The following is a 15,897-nucleotide window of genomic DNA, read 5'->3' on the forward strand; positions in this document are numbered from 1 at the left end:
ATTGAGAATTCCACTCCAAACTTTTATATCTGACGTGCTCATATTCAAATCAGATGATGTTAGTTTTTAGTGGTTTATGCACCATGGATTGGATGGTTATTGATTCAAATATTATTGCAGTGCCCCTACTCCTTAATTGCAAATGTGGTCAATGAAATAACATTGAGAAAACTTGACAGTTCTGCTACAATATTGAACCATTTCATGTTATTTTCCGCTGCCCTTGATCTTGTAAACAACTAGAATGTTTTATAATTAAAAACAGAAAGTGTAAATATATAAAAGGTTTTATGCGTTCATTTAGATACATCAAATGTATGCAAATAGTTTGTGGAACCTCACTCTCTGGTACCCAAGCCAAGCGGAGCATCACAGTGTGTTAATGGCAGAATTATAAAGAAAAAACATGACTTGCAATTAGTTGTGTATGCTTGATTTGCTGCTTACTAGACGACCCTTAAAGTAGCTGGTGGACGGATTGATTAGCGAAACAATTTTACAGCAAAATACGTTCTGTTGATAGTAAATAGTAAAACGGTGTTTTATAAACCAGCGAACCATATTTAAAATGCCTCAAGAAATCAAGCGCGAGCGAAAGAGCACTCAGGTAATGTTATATATTATTGGTTGGTCATGCTAAAAACATTGTTGTGACCAATACACTAAAACGCAGTTTGAATTTCATCGGGTTTCCTTTTGAATGAGACTTGAACGTATATTGTTTTCAGTGAATGCGCACGATTTGTCGATTATTTTACTTTGTGCTACCATTATTAATCTTATCTCTTCGCTGTATAATCCCCCTTTTGTATTTGTAGTCAATGATGCGCCCGAAATCTATTCACTGGAATGAAGTAATTATTCTATTTCCAAAGTCTATTAAGACTAGCATTTCGTTAACCTTTTTTTACCAAATATTTTCATTGCGATGGTAGGCTCCCTTGTCACCCTGCCCCATACCGGATATTAGTGACGACGAGTTGGTATCAATAACAGTGAGAGATCTGAATCGTACTCTCAAAATGCGTGGTCTTACCCGAGAAGAAATCGTCCGTATGAAGCAACGCCGACGTACACTAAAAAATCGAGGATATGCTGCCAGCTGTCGCATAAAACGCATCGAACAAAAGGATGAATTGGAAACTGAAAAATCACAAGAATGGCGAGATATGGAATTGATGCACGAAGAAACGGGTCGTTTGCAAGAAGAAGTTGACTCGCTTCGTAACAAGTACGAAGCTTTACGAAAATTTGCTATTTCGAAAAAAATTCCCTTGCCCCCTGAACTCGATGTGCTATAAATTTTGTACGTGATTTAAAGCGATAAAAACATAACTACCCTAATGTATAAGTAAGCTATTAAAATCAATGAGATGTCTAAGTATTCATAAAATATAAAAACCACATCGTAATAACAAATTGGGGACAAAACATCATTTTGCATCACTTACCCATGATAAGGTTGAGAAATATGCGTGTATTTACAAAGTTCGGATTGGTTTATGTGAGTATAGTTATCACAATACAAATGAATGTTTACCCGAAGATACCGAATAAATAAATTAGCTATATATAGGAATTGATATATACATATAGGAATTGATTTCTACATTTTCCGAATCCATTGATTTATCGAACTCATTATTACATTTAAAATTTCGTATCATAGCCGAAACATTTGAAATAAACTAAAATAAATTAATTCAAGTTATTTTAAAAAAATTTCAGTTGTTGTTTAATTATATATATATATGTATATATATATATATATATATATATATATATATATATATATATATATATATATATATATATATATATATAAAGATAATAAATTAAATAATGAGTGAATGAAATATCATGTTATTTTGACTTTGTATTGTATTATTATCAATATTCAGAAATTTTCAAACAATTTTAGTATTCTGAGATAGATATGATGCTTTTGATTCGTCATTCTGTTCCACATTGCATAATGTTTAATGCACTCATACTTGATGAACGAAAAAACGGATGATGAAGAAGACGTAATTGAGGTCGTTCGAACAAACTGCAATTGCAGCTCGCATTCGTAAAAATAAAACATTGAAAGAACAACAGTACTAAATCTACCTAAGCATTGAACTGTTTTACGATCATGATGTGGGAAATTGGCCCACCCATACTTGAAACATCAAGGAAGATATTGATTCGTAGAATAAATTGATATGTGAAATTTTCGTATATTCAACATTGATTTGACATGAAGCACATTCTACCTATATACTACGATGTTAATTTAAAATCAATAAATCGAATTTGCGTTCTTCGTATTCTGTGTTTTGCCAAATACTTTTATAACAGTTCATATAAAAATGATTGCAAAAATGGGTGACCATTCTTACACACGTGGCCTTGAAATTCTGTTACAATTGAAATTATGCACAGAACATTTTATGTAATTATTTATGATTTTATGATTATAGCACTAAATTCAATTACTCATTAAATGTAACAATATTGCAAATGGTGACACATTGAAATTGAGTACAATTATTTATTTTGAGTACAAGTGTTGCTCTTGCGTTAATGATTTGTTATAACATTAAACTTCCACATTCGTTAGAGATGATCGTAAGTGACGAACACATGCGCATTGCCAAATTGCCGGTGATAAGATTAATCGAAGAGCTCACGATACATCTACCATGGTGATGAGTACGCCCAATGTAGGTTGTTTTTCGAATTCACACGCATACCAAACCAACAGACCGGTTTGGGATAAATAAGCGAGCGGCACGTAAACTTCTTTTAGTCTGACCATATTCCTAGTACACCGCCGATCAACAGGTAAGCAAAGTGTCCGATAAGGAAGCAAAGTGTGCTGTAAAAATATGTCTTCTACTTGCCGAAGAATTGGCCCATACCGGCCAGTGATTGACTGATAAGTGAACATGTTACACCGTTTCTTCAAATAAGTTTTTGCCACATATTTGGCTCAGTAAAAGATGGAAGCTTATGTTGATGTTCCGGCATCAATTTGATAGAAGTGCATTACTACCCAATGTAGTACTGAAAGACAAGTTCTCTACTGATGCAATTGACGATTATAAGTTATCAAAAATAACATAAGTGGGTTAATCCTATCCTATTCATCGACCTTGAGTGTTGTTCCAATTGAATCAATTGAATTAATCTGGGAATTCTGTGTTTTGTTGTTGCAAAACTTTAGTTGGTGTTGTATTCGCACATGCCTAGAATAGTTCATTAATGATGATCTTTGTTCTTGGGTTCTACCAGAAAACTACACTTCATTGAAAATATCTGCAATATAAACAGCTCAACAGAACACATGTTTGTGCGAGAACTGTAATCATAAGCGGTATGAAAAACGTTCCGAATAAATAGTTTTGCAAGAAGATAAATGAACCAGTGAAATCCTACATATCCTATATAGTTGTCGTTTTATCTGTTTCATACAACATGTATTGTTCAAGATCGAAGAAAAGTAATCGTTATTTTTGTAATTATTTATTTAGCTCATCGCCTATTATCATCATCATGCCGGATTACAAGGTATATTACTTCAACGTAAAGGCTTTGGGTGAGCCCTTGCGGTTTCTTCTTTCCTACGGAAACCTGCCATTCGATGATGTAAGGATCACCCGCGAAGAATGGCCAGCACTGAAGCCAAGTGAGTCTTTTCTCGTTCGATGAATTTTATTTTTGGTACATATGATATTTTTCTTATATATATGAAAAGTAGCAAGGAAGTTAAACGAGCTGCTTATAGTATTTCATCATTATTCGATTTCGTTCCGATATGTTTAAACTAAATGTTTTCTGAGAAGCTATTGACGCTCACGCTCGTTCTTATTATTCTCGAGTTACAGATGACATGATTTTGTTTTATTCGGTGACACGATTTGATTGGCCTTTTGACCGAGATAGTTTAAATGCTATCTGAGAGTGGTGTTCTGCGATATCGACTGCTATAATTTTAGCAATCGGTTGCGCCACAACCACCTCCTACTCATTTTTGTCTATCGTTGTTTTTTTTATTTAAATAACTATGCGATCAGGTGTAATGTGATTAACCTCTTTTTATCGTTCATGTAGAGTTGTATATGTTCTATGTTTTTAATCTTTTGCCAATGCAGCAATGAAAACAGTTTATTTGGTTATTCGAATGATGCTTTATTAACGTAATAGTTTAAAAGTCAAACTTTTTTAGAATAAGTTTACATATAATACCGGCAAGATTTTTATAGTTTTTGGCCTAGATTGAAAACGCTTACAATTATACACATGTACACTTTATATACAACACTACTACTGTAAGCAGCTGTATCTGGTATCCAGCAAATTTTATTGAAGAACGAAACGGGCTATTCTATTATATATCTTTTCCTTCCTTTAGTTCGTTTATTTCATCTATCATCATCATATTTAACGTGTTCTAGGCCATGCCTTTATTTGATATAAAATAAGCGACTGCATATACTGTTTTTTTCTTTGGCGGTCGAAGAATTAGCGATTCATGCGAAGGTTAGCATTCCAGTTGCCATGAACCAACCATTCCATCTTTCGTTTCAGCAATGCCGATGGGTCAGATGCCGATTCTGGAGGTTGACGGCAAAAAAGTGCACCAATCGGTGGCAATGTCCCGCTATCTGGCTAACCAAGTGGGTTTGGCCGGAGCTGACGATTGGGAGAACTTGATGATTGACACCGTGGTCGATACGGTTAACGATTTCCGCCTAAGTAAGCGTTCGCTCAAATGGTGTCCTTAATTTTCTGACTGCACTTCGAAGTGGTATCGGTATGGATGCTTCTAGGGGTTACATATTTGCCATCCTTTTTAAGAGCAATGGTTTGAACAAACATGAAATGCATGAAAATTATGAATGAAATACTTGGCAAACTACCCAGATAGCATTAAACAATCAAAATAGTAAATTATATAATTTACGTCATGATAATTTACGTCTCATATCAATATGTTCTTACCGATCAAAAAGGATGCAAAAATAACCTCCAGACTCCTGCCGAAAAGGGAGTGCAGCTACATAACCAAATTGAATTTTGGACAATAAAAACTATAACTTTTTAGAGATTGCCGTTGTCTCATATGAACCGGATGATGAGATTAAGGAGAAGAAACTGGTCACATTGAACAACGAAGTCATTCCGTTCTATCTGGAGAAGCTGGACGACATTGCACGAGAAAACAATGGATACCTAGCCAATTCCAAAGTAATTCATTTTCCAACATCAGATCTTGCGATACGCTATCGGGCAATATATTAGCATTCAAGCTCATCATATTATAACATGCATCATTATCATTTTCTTTTATTTTTTCTTCATTTTACAGCTGAGCTGGGCCGATATTTATTTCACCGCTATTTTGGACTATTTGAACTACATGACCAAGTCCGATCTGGTCGCCAATCATCCGAATCTGCAGAAAGTGGTTGACAACGTAACAACGATTGAATCCATTCGTAGTTGGATTGAAAAACGACCAAAGACTGAAATCTAAACTGCAATGAGACCACCTTACACCATAACCTTTATTCTCAAGGATTGTGCCTTTGCTGTACTGTAAACTCTTTGCCTTTTACTAGAGTGATTTTCAGTGAGACTTGCTGTTTCAATTCGCCAAGAATCCATCTTAAGTGCAGTTAAGATTGTATTCGGATAAATGAAATAGTGTATTAACAAAATATGCCCAACACAGCGAAAAATAATAATAGAATAACCCTGTCCGTGCTGACACGGCCAAATAAAACTCATAAATCAAACTTGCTCTCCTCGTGAGTGCAAAAAGCATTCAGAAAAAAAAACCTGATTGTTCTGTTTTCCTTGCTGCAATGCAATTTGAGTTAGTTCTTTCGTTACCTAATCTTATCTACTAACAAGCTCAACATATACAGATACGTTCCTGTTTTGCCAAATCATCCTCGCTTCTTCGTTCGATTCTTATATGTGTCGCTGCGAAGCTGATATGTGTTGTTTCGTTTGTATGCTTAGCTGTATGACATCGTGATAAGCCTACTTTTAATTCGTATTTGGGAAATCTTGGAACATAGATTCAGCTGCTTATTCACACAATAACTCTCATAATAAACCAGACATTTCAAATAACAAATTATTTGAAAAAGAATTGAAGCAATCAAGCAGCATTTGGCTGAGTTCTAAGAACAGCAAACGTTACATCGAACAAAAATCCAGCTACTATTAATATTTAAAACAACTATTTCTTTTTTATTCTTTCCTCTCCTTTTTTCATTGGCTGTCCAATGGTACACGTATCTCTTTCTAGCCATGCCCATGGGCCAAATGCCGGTGCTGGAAGTCGATGGTAAGCGTGTACATCAATCCCTAGCTATGTGCCGGTTTGTGGCAAAGCAAATCAACCTGGCAGGTGATAATCCACTGGAAGCTCTGCAAATCGATGCTATTGTCGATACTATAAATGATTTCCGCCTAAGTGAGTATTGCAGTAGAAAATTGTGATGAAACTTCAATGAAACATATGCTACTCTGTCTTACATTATCTTATCTTGTTTCTAATTTTTTATCTAACAGAAATTGCCATTGTCGCCTATGAACCGGATGATATGGTGAAGGAAAAGAAAATGATTACACTGAACAACGAAGTGATTCCATTCTATCTGACCAAGTTGAACGTGATCGCTAAGGAGAACAATGGCCACCTGGTGCTCGGCAAACCAACTTGGGCTGATGTTTACTTTGCCGGTATCCTAGACTATCTAAACTATCTAACAAAAACGAATCTGCTCGAAAATTTCCCCAATCTTCAAGAGGTGATCAATAAGGTGCTCGACAACGAAAACATTAAGGCGTATATTGCCAAAAGACCCATCACAGAAGTCTAGAAGGATGTAGCGATTTGCTTTCTTTTTTATAAAAGCTCAATAATTGAATCTCTCATTGTTTTGTTCCTTCGTGAGTTGGATTTATATAACGTTGGCTTTCTTATCGACCAATCTGCAATATGGTTCTAGACGTTATGATTTTTTTTATAGAAACGAGCAAATGTTGCCTCGCAGTTTGGCTAGCGCAACGCAACGCGTACCCTAATTTCTGTTTTGAAAGATAATGTTTCTAGAGAGGCCGCTTTTGTGTTAACATTTTATGCTTTTTTACAGAATGCACAAACCTATACTAAGGATGACTATCATTAAGTATCACAATAAACGGTGGTATTGAAATTCTGACTTGCCATAGCTTTGTTGTATGAAGTATTTGATATTTGTCGTTTAAATTTCTTTCCACTGTAAGTATAAATATTGCAGCAGTGTTATACATATTTGCAGAGCAGCTAAGTATTTTCCTTGTTTGGTTTATATAAAAATTACTCTGCTGGATTCTACGATAAATATATTACGTACTGAACCATAGCTACTGTAACTGTCTTTCCGTTTTCATGTTGAATATTCATCAATCGATAATATTTTCAGAAATACAAACTAATTTCTATTTTTTTTATCTTTTTTAAATTCTGGTACAAGCAAATTGTATGTAGAACACACTGAAGTTGCACTGCTATCATTTTTACATATGCGTATATTTGTCCAAAATACTCTTAGCAATACATAAAATAAAGCTTGGGAACGTCAAATAAATATCATAAAAAGATGGTTTGTACACTACCTGCTAAACAATTCGACAGCTTATTGAAATGATAAATCGACCAAAATTCAAGAAACGTTTGAACGGTAATTTGCACCAAGTCTTGAATAAATATGACAAAAGAAATGTTTTTGCATATGATTTTTTTGTATAAGCGTTTTAACGTTGCTACCACTAACGCATTATACTCACTTTTTTATTTTGTAACATTAGTTACATTTACCGCCAAAAGAAATAGATAAAATAGTCAGTTATTTATAAAATATATAACAAACATTAACAAATAAAATTTCATAAATAAAATATCCATTTAACGATAATTTTGATGTTTGTCGCATTAATCTTCAACTCGATTAACGATTATCTCCTCAATCATTTGTTTAATTTGATATGTAAACGAATAATTAAATTATCTCTCAAGCAAAATTCGTAAGGACCATGCGAAGTAAATGTAATTGAATACACATTTAGTATAGTGCATGAAGTATATGCGAAATTTGTTTTAGTTAACATACTCACCAAAATCTTCTAAAAACTGAATTTGCAGGCAGATTTACTAATTTACTGATAAATTGATGGTAGCTTAGACCAGTTACTTTATTTAATGGCATGCTTTACGGAGTGCAGTGTATAACATACAGCGTAGTTTTCATCCTTTGTGACTCCACTGAGGCGGACGTTTTTCGACGAAACTGTTTATTCCTTCGCGTCCATCGCTTGTCGCAAGATTTTCAACCATAACTTGCTCACCTCGTGCATACGCAGTGGAAATATCCAAAATAATTTGTTCGTAAAAGAATTTTTTTCCTAGCGTAATGACGGCACGGCTTTTCGATGCAATTGCATTACAAACATTTTTTACTTCATCGTTTAAACAATCTTTTTGAACTACCTTACTAACAAGACCAGCTTCGAGAGCTTCATTTGCATTTATTGGAAGCCCGGTCAGCAACATGTATGCAGCTTTCATACGAGGAACAGCCCGTACAACAGCGATTCCTGGAGTAGAGCAAAATATGCCAAAACTTGCCCTGTCGACGATATGTAAAAACACACATTTTAATGTTTTATTCGCCATTTTTTAAAGCAATAATTTTATTATTTATTACCCTGGAGTAGAGAACGTACTGATGTCACTGCAAATGGCTATATCACAAGAGGCCACGAGCTGACATCCTGCAGCAGCAGCCAATCCGTCGACTTTAGCAATAATTGGAATTGGTGCGGAATGTATGACATTGATTAGCTCTGTGCATTTTCGAAAAACCTGGCTATGTAGATCCGATCCTTGCTCTGCCGTTAGTTCTTTAAGATTGTGTCCTGCAGAAAATACGTTACCCTTAGCAGCTAGAACTATGCAACGCACATCCATGTTGTGTTGATTATCTATTATATTTTGCTGGATACTGTTCATCATATTCAACGATAAGGAGTTGCGAGTTTTCGCATTATCCAATAAAATAGTTCCAACACCATCATTGTAGGTGTACGTCGAGAGTAACCTTTGGAAAACAATATCATGCTGCACTTTTTTCTGTAAAATTTCAAACATCAGATAATCTAAATGAGGTATTGATTTGTTGTCTTTCAACAGCACCTATTTATAAAATAATATGAAATAATATAAATTTCGACAACAATGAATGGTAATAAATAAAAAGTGCTAGACAAAAGTTTAGATCATTTTTTGTATCATTGATACTATAAGAGGAATCAGGAAAGGAGGAAACACTCACGGTGTAATACGATGATAATTTAAATTCATCAGTTAAATCAAAACACTTACCATCCAGCTTCCTAACCGCAGAGAGAACATTATTAAATAGTTTGTTAACTGAAGTTGGATTTGCAAAAAAATAGACTATTCGAGTAAATATGACATTCACAATAACAGATCCCAAGCACCTCTTTGTTTTTTTTCGGACAGCTTTCTCATATACCACCGCAATACTCCATACTTTGCTTTCTATGTAAAAATCAAGCGTTGCTGATAAATCCGCGCATTATAATATACCCCAGTTCGTTATAGAACGAGTGAGATTTTATTTTGAGTCGTATCGGGACGTTTCATACAACCGAAATGCTCTCGAAAAATGAAAACAATCTTCCATCTCGCTCACGCAACTCAAGTATTTCGTTGCTGAGGCGCGAGGGACTTAAGTAATTTATGAAATGTCAAGTAGTTTGACAACAGAATCTTGGTGCTCTGCACACTACGGACACAAGTTTCAATTGAATTTTATTTAGTAAAGAAGTGTATTTTTACGTGTTGTAAATAAGAACGTTTTGTTAAATATTAAGCAATTGATTTATTATTATTATTATTAATTTAGGCACAGCCAGCTTATAGCAGCAATTGATTTCAAAACGAAACAAATAAGATGTAAATTCAAATTGAAAAATATTGATTTCAATAGATAGAAATAAACAAAACCGGGTAAAAACTCGATATATATCCCCCCCCCCACAAAACCATTTTTTGACAAAACCCTGAAAATTGGACCCATGGATTGGTGACATGTATGAACAAACAGATTAGCTCAAAGGTGTCTTGTTTACATTTTTCAACTAATAAATAAAATCATCTCAAGTTGACAGCCACGTTTTTCGGGTTGCAGCTAGAACAAAACTCGGCTTGCTTTCGAGACGAAAATCAACTCGCAATACAGACGTCCTCGGGGATAAAGCTCCTGTCACTTAAAAGCCTTGTAAAAAAATTACCAAAATAAAAGAGCTTTACGCGAGTTTATTTCTCTGGCTAATGCAGATTCATTATTCGCTGTTGTTGTGCACTCACTGGATAGTGCTCTTTCTTTTGCGGTACCGCTCTGTTTTGTCTCTACCGCTTCTACACACATTCGTTCTCATACGTTCGTTCTGTGTTTTCACTTTAAATGTTTCTTATTTTCATTAAATAATCTCAGTTTTATCTAGCTTGCGCATTTGGATTATCTTCAAACGGTTGTAATTTGAGTTTGGTCAATCATGAATTTTATTTGATTTTGAACCAACGCAGGAATTAAACCATAGATGAATTTGAGAGGGGTGGAAATGAGGGGAAGAAATATCAAGCTGTGTAGTGCCGAGGCCGGCTTTTTAACTTTATTACATGTTTTTTTTCGTTGACGTTTGACCGTAAAATGACGCTCTTTCTTGGAAAACGTAGAGCGTGCAATTCGTGCTATATGACACCAGCATCTAGATCAAAATCTACATAGATTAAACATCGAATAAAAACAGCTTAATGAGAAAAAAATTATTTAAAAATAAAATTCGACATAGATCAAGATCTACTTTTGCATTTTTCCAATAACTCTTTCCCTCAGCATGGGCATGTTATTTGAACGGATTCAGCAAACCGATAGCTTTTAAATTTTCCTCCATTCTACTGGATGAGACAAAAATATTTGATCCGCTAGAACAAAGTTTGAAACATTTCCACTCTTCAAAGGTCCAGCTCATTCTTTTGCAATCAAAACGAGGAAATACCCAGTGAGACAAATAAGGTTCATTTTGCCGTTAAGCAGCGTTTAAGTCGATGTCCCTTAAGAGTATATTTTCAGTCGTTATGCGGCGCTGCTTAGTGGCAACTTGGAGCTAAATGTAGCATCGCAGCTGCTTAGCGGCGGCAACCGTTTTTTAGTATAGAGCGCTGCTTAAGCGCTGCTTAAGCTCTAAAAGTAGCATTAAGTAAAAAAATACTTTTTTGCTCTCTCTTATTCTTTGCTCTTATTTTCTCTCACTCAATTTACTGATTCTCGCTGATTTCCCATCCTTGAAATTATTCCTCTTGCTACTAAAATTCATCTTTACTTCTTCCGATGGTGTTACAGGATTCGGAACCCAGAATGCGTAATATAGAATTTCAACGTGTAGTACATACGCCCAAAAATCAAATTACATTTGGCCCGTCATGATGCAAATAAATACTCCTTATTCTTCGGACAGAAGTTGTAAAGGAAATAATTTGTTTCTGATATCATTGTGATAGAATGATAGCAAGCTGGTTGTTGTTTCTTTTTTTACTATCCTATGAGGTTTTATTTACTTTCTCTTTACAAAGAATAGTCGGCGCTCAAATATTAATGTGAGCTTACATGACATACGGCCAATTATTAGCGGTTCCACAAATAATTAAGATTGAGGAGTATCCCTCTGAAACACGGATTAATGCTGGACGGCCAAGCAAGTTGGACTATTGCATCGTACCGAGATAAAATCAATGGAAAAAAATAAGAGTGAGCTATTGAAAAATCATAAAATATCTTTTGCAATCGTTCAAACATTTGATGTCAAATTCCGTACAGAAAGTTAAAACATTTGCCATGCCTAATAATATGCCAGATAAAACAGATAAACATGCCTGATAGCTATGTAATGCTGAAAAACAAAACAAACTCCTACTCCTAAATCGATTGGTTGCAGAGGATCAGGTGTAACTACATCATCGATAATATTAACATTTTGAATATGTAAATTGGCGATGGCCTTTTATGATGTTTGCCATAAAAATCTTTACTGAAATCCTCATCGGTTCTTTAAATTGCTAATAATCCTTTGAAAACAACAGTCCGAGAATCATGGCGCTATTTCCTATCGCAGTTTCAATTCATTCATCCATTCTTTACATTAAAGTATGCTACGACATTCTTTAACTTAACCCCTTCACAGTTTTATTGTTATATATTGAACAGTTATATTGGACGTGCACCTACTGATTTGCTCGAGCAGTGCTCGGGCATTTCTGGTTTTCGTTTATTCTGCCTCATTTGCCTTGCGCGCTGTTATTTCTTCACTTTTTATGAGTATGTATAGATTCTCCATAAATATGAGATTTTTTTATTTTTGTTAGTAAAATAAAAAAAAAACTTAATAAATAAAAAAATAATTTTACTTCCGAGAACGGTCAGTCGAGATTCGAACTCGGCCACGCCAGAACTTCTTTCGTGTGTTTGAGCCACACGCCAGCGCTTCGTACCAATATTGTCCTTCATTAATTTCAGTCATAGATAAACGCCGAGATTGCAGATCTTTTAGTAAGATTTTGATAATTTTCGGAAATATACAATTGCTTTTATCTTTTTAAAAAGCTAAAATTTTTCTCACGCAATTGCGAGATTAATTTGTTGTAAGTGTCCAGTAACGCAAACAATCTGTGATCGAAATATTTATGCAAATCGAATTGCAAAACACTTCGTTCACATCACTGCTGCTGGAACCTGAACTAGTGTTTTTTTCGTCATCCCAAATTGGTTGAAATAAATTAGAGCCAGGTTCTGATTAAAAATTACATTGTGATTAATCTTGTATCATTTGTTACGATAAAAATAAATGTCACATTAACAACAAGCATTTACCTATTGATGTTCTAACTTACTTACTTACTTATCAGGCGCTACAACCGCTTGGCGGTCTTGGCCTGCTCCAGGAGAAACCGGAACCGCTCGCGGTCGAGCGCCGTCGTCTGCCAATCGTTGATCCCGGCCTTTTTGGCGGACGCATCCACGCCATCACTCCATCTCAGTTTGGGCCTACCACGCCTCCTCTGTCCATGTGGGCAGCCTAAAAGGACTTTACGGGCTGGGTCGTCCGGTGCCATTCTAATGACATGACCAGCCCACCAGAGCCTGGCGAGTCTAATTCGCTGCACGACAGTGAGGCTATCGTACAGTTCGTAGAGCTCGTCATTGTATCGGCTCCTCCATTGTCCTTCCACACATACTGGGCCAAAAATCCTTCTGTGCATCTTCCTCTCGAACGCGGCTAAGAGGGTTTCGTCAGTTTTGGACAAGGTCCATGTCTCAGAGGCGTATGTGAGTACTGGAACTATGAGTGTTTTATATAGTTCCAGCTTCAGCCGTCGCGACAGGTATTTTGAGTGGAGAAGTTTCCTCAGGCTGTAGTATGACCGGTTGGCTGCCAGCACCCTTGCGCGTAATTCAACTTCTATGCTACTGTTGGTGCTGACTTTTGACCCAAGATAGGTGAAGTTTTGGACGACTTCAAAGGTTCGCTCACCTATCTGTACGTCACCCCTGCGTAGACTCGCATTAGTATTTGTTAGCAGGGTCGCTGACTGTGCCACCATCATTTTGGTTTTTGCCTCGTTAATCTCCAAACCGAGGTTCTCAGCCGCCTGCTCAATCCGTTTGTAAGCCTCTGCTACATAGGAGAGCCGCAAACCAATGATGTCTATGTCATCAGCGTATGCCAGAATCTGGATTGACTTGTAGAAGATGGTCCCCGAGGTTTCCACTCCTGAGTCTCGGATGGCCCTCTCTAGCGCCAGGTTGAAAAGGAGACAGGCAAGTCCATCGCCCTGGCGCAGACCCTTGGTGGTAGCAAAGGGCCTTGAGAGTTTTCCATCCACCATCACCTGGCATGTGACGTTGGTCATGGTCATTTTAACAAGGCTGGTAAGCTTGGCCGGGATTCCAAAAGAGCTCATTGCGTCGTAAAGTGTTACCCTGGCTATGCTGTCGTATGCGGCTTTGAAGTCTATGAAGAGATGGAAAGATTGGAGCTGTTGCTCTGCCATCTTCTCCAAGATCTGCCGCATGGTGAAGATCTGGTCAGCGGTTGATTTTCCTTTTAGGAATCCCCTCTGATAGTTTCCCACTATCTCTTCTACGAATGGGACAAGTCTCTCATGCAAGACTAAGGAGAAGATCTTATAGGCGGTATTCAACACCGTAATACCCCTGTAATTGCTGCACTGTAGCCTGTCTCCTTTCTTGTATATGGGATAGATGATACCAAGATTCCAATCACAAGGTATCGATTCGCTATCCCACACCTCAGTAATTATTTGATGAAATTCGCGTTCAAGTGATAACATCAAGCATGATAACATCCGCTAGTGGAGCCTCTAGCTGTTCGTTGAACTGATCATTTAGTAATTCATCAAAATACTGAGCCCATCGCGAGAGGACCTCTGGCTGGTAGCTGACCAGATTTCCATCCTTATTTCGACAACAGGTCACCTTAGGTATAAAGGTTTTTCGATGACCTGCTATCTCTTGGTAAAACTTTTTTCCTGGGCCGTATCGCACTCTGATTCCGTGGAGCTCCTGCACTCGTTGTTCTTCCCACTGGTGTTTCTTGGTGCGGTGTACTCTTTTTTCTTCTTGTCTGAGTCGTATGTAATTCTCTGCCGCTGCTGCATTGCTCGGTATGCGCAGTTCTTACGTTCCGTCACAAGTCTACATTCGTCGTCGAACCAGCCAGATTTGGTGTTGCCCCGACGTGGTGGTAGTGTGGATTTTGCACAGTTCAATATCTTTGTTTTTAGAGCGTTTCACCGTTCGCTCGTAGTGTCGTATGGAGTTGCTGGTAATAGAGACTCACCTAAAGCGGATTCGAATGCCTGTTGGACTTTAGCGTCCTTTAGGGAGTCCGTGTTGAGCCGGGCCTGCATTTTTCCCTCATCCCCTTTGTCACGGGGACGGGCGATTCTGCAACGTATCACTAAGCCAACCAGATAGTGATCGGAATCGATGTTGGCTCCTTTATAGGTTCTGACGTTTAACAGGCTCGACTATCTTCGGCGGCTTATCAGCACGTGGTCGATCTGGTTGGAGGTGGCTCCATCTGGGGACACCCAAGTAACTTTGTGGATGTCCCGACGCGCAAACTTGGTACTTCCCACAACCAGATTACTTGCTGCTGCAAGTTGGACCAATCTATTAGCATTGTCATTACTGTGCTCATGTAGACTGTGATCACCAATGTATTGGCGGTACATTGGCTCCCTACCGACTTTTGCATTGAAGTCCCCCAAGATGATTTTGAGGTCATGCTTAGGGCACTTGTCAATGATTTTTGCGAGGCGGTCGTCGAAAAGGTTCTTCTCCTCTTCGTCTTTGTCTCCGGTAGGGGCGTGAACGTTTATGAGGCTAATGTTGAAGAATTTGCCTCGCATGCACAGGGTGCATAGCCTATCGTCTATAGCCTTGAAGTCGATGACCTCGGATTTCAGCCGCGGACCCACGGCGAAACCCGTTCCGAGCGTATGGTGGCGGTCGTGGCAGTAGTAGTACAAGTGGTACCGTTTTTCACCACGTCTGCTTAGCACACCATTCCCTAGCCATCGCATTTCTTGTAGTGCTTCAAGGTCCATGTTCAGTGTGGCTAGGGCGTCATCTAGTTGCTTCAAGGCTCCGGCTTTGTGCAGAGTGCGTACGTTCCATGAGCCCATTATCAATGTCCGGGGGCGTTGCAGGGGTCGGTTGCCGTTGAGTCCAGTTCGAATATTCT

At 37.5% G+C, this 15,897-nt stretch overlaps 3 protein-coding genes across 5 annotated transcripts; 2 read left to right on the forward strand and 1 right to left on the reverse strand.

Annotated features, from left to right (window-relative positions):
• Nucleotides 1-275: 275 nt before the first annotated feature.
• Nucleotides 276-1,546, forward strand: LOC128730307 (transcription factor MafK). 2 transcript variants are annotated; one of them, XM_053823347.1, is made up of 3 exons: nt 276-607; nt 819-854; nt 936-1,546. In XM_053823347.1, exons 1-3 carry the CDS (start codon nt 569-571, stop codon nt 1,299-1,301), a joined length of 441 nt encoding a protein of 146 aa, XP_053679322.1. In that variant the 5' UTR covers nt 276-568; the 3' UTR covers nt 1,302-1,546. The 2 variants fall into 2 exon arrangements, with proteins under 2 accessions (XP_053679322.1, XP_053679323.1); XM_053823348.1 differs by lacking the exon at nt 819-854.
• Nucleotides 1,547-3,244: 1,698 nt separating this feature from the next.
• On the forward strand, nt 3,245-7,205 carry LOC128725474 (glutathione S-transferase). The gene is made up of 7 exons (XM_053819228.1): nt 3,245-3,361; nt 3,519-3,673; nt 4,576-4,743; nt 5,093-5,235; nt 5,357-5,522; nt 6,308-6,475; nt 6,574-7,205. Exons 2-7 carry the CDS (start codon nt 3,541-3,543, stop codon nt 6,882-6,884), a joined length of 1,089 nt encoding a protein of 362 aa, XP_053675203.1. The 5' UTR covers nt 3,245-3,361; nt 3,519-3,540; the 3' UTR covers nt 6,885-7,205.
• A 1,019-nt stretch (nt 7,206-8,224) lies between these two features.
• Nucleotides 8,225-9,168, reverse strand: LOC128732037 (enoyl-CoA hydratase domain-containing protein 3, mitochondrial). 2 transcript variants are annotated; one of them, XM_053825198.1, is made up of 2 exons: nt 8,751-9,168; nt 8,225-8,672 (listed from the first exon to the last, which is right to left on the reverse strand). In XM_053825198.1, exons 1-2 carry the CDS (start codon nt 9,056-9,058, stop codon nt 8,291-8,293), a joined length of 690 nt encoding a protein of 229 aa, XP_053681173.1. In that variant the 5' UTR covers nt 9,059-9,168; the 3' UTR covers nt 8,225-8,290. The 2 variants fall into 2 exon arrangements, with proteins under 2 accessions (XP_053681173.1, XP_053681174.1); XM_053825199.1 differs by having other exon boundaries at nt 8,601-8,672; nt 8,770-9,168.
• Nucleotides 9,169-15,897: the final 6,729 nt, after the last annotated feature.

Source organism: Anopheles nili, chromosome 2, assembly GCF_943737925.1.
Source record: "Anopheles nili chromosome 2, idAnoNiliSN_F5_01, whole genome shotgun sequence".
Lineage (NCBI taxonomy): Eukaryota > Metazoa > Arthropoda > Insecta > Diptera > Culicidae > Anopheles > Anopheles nili.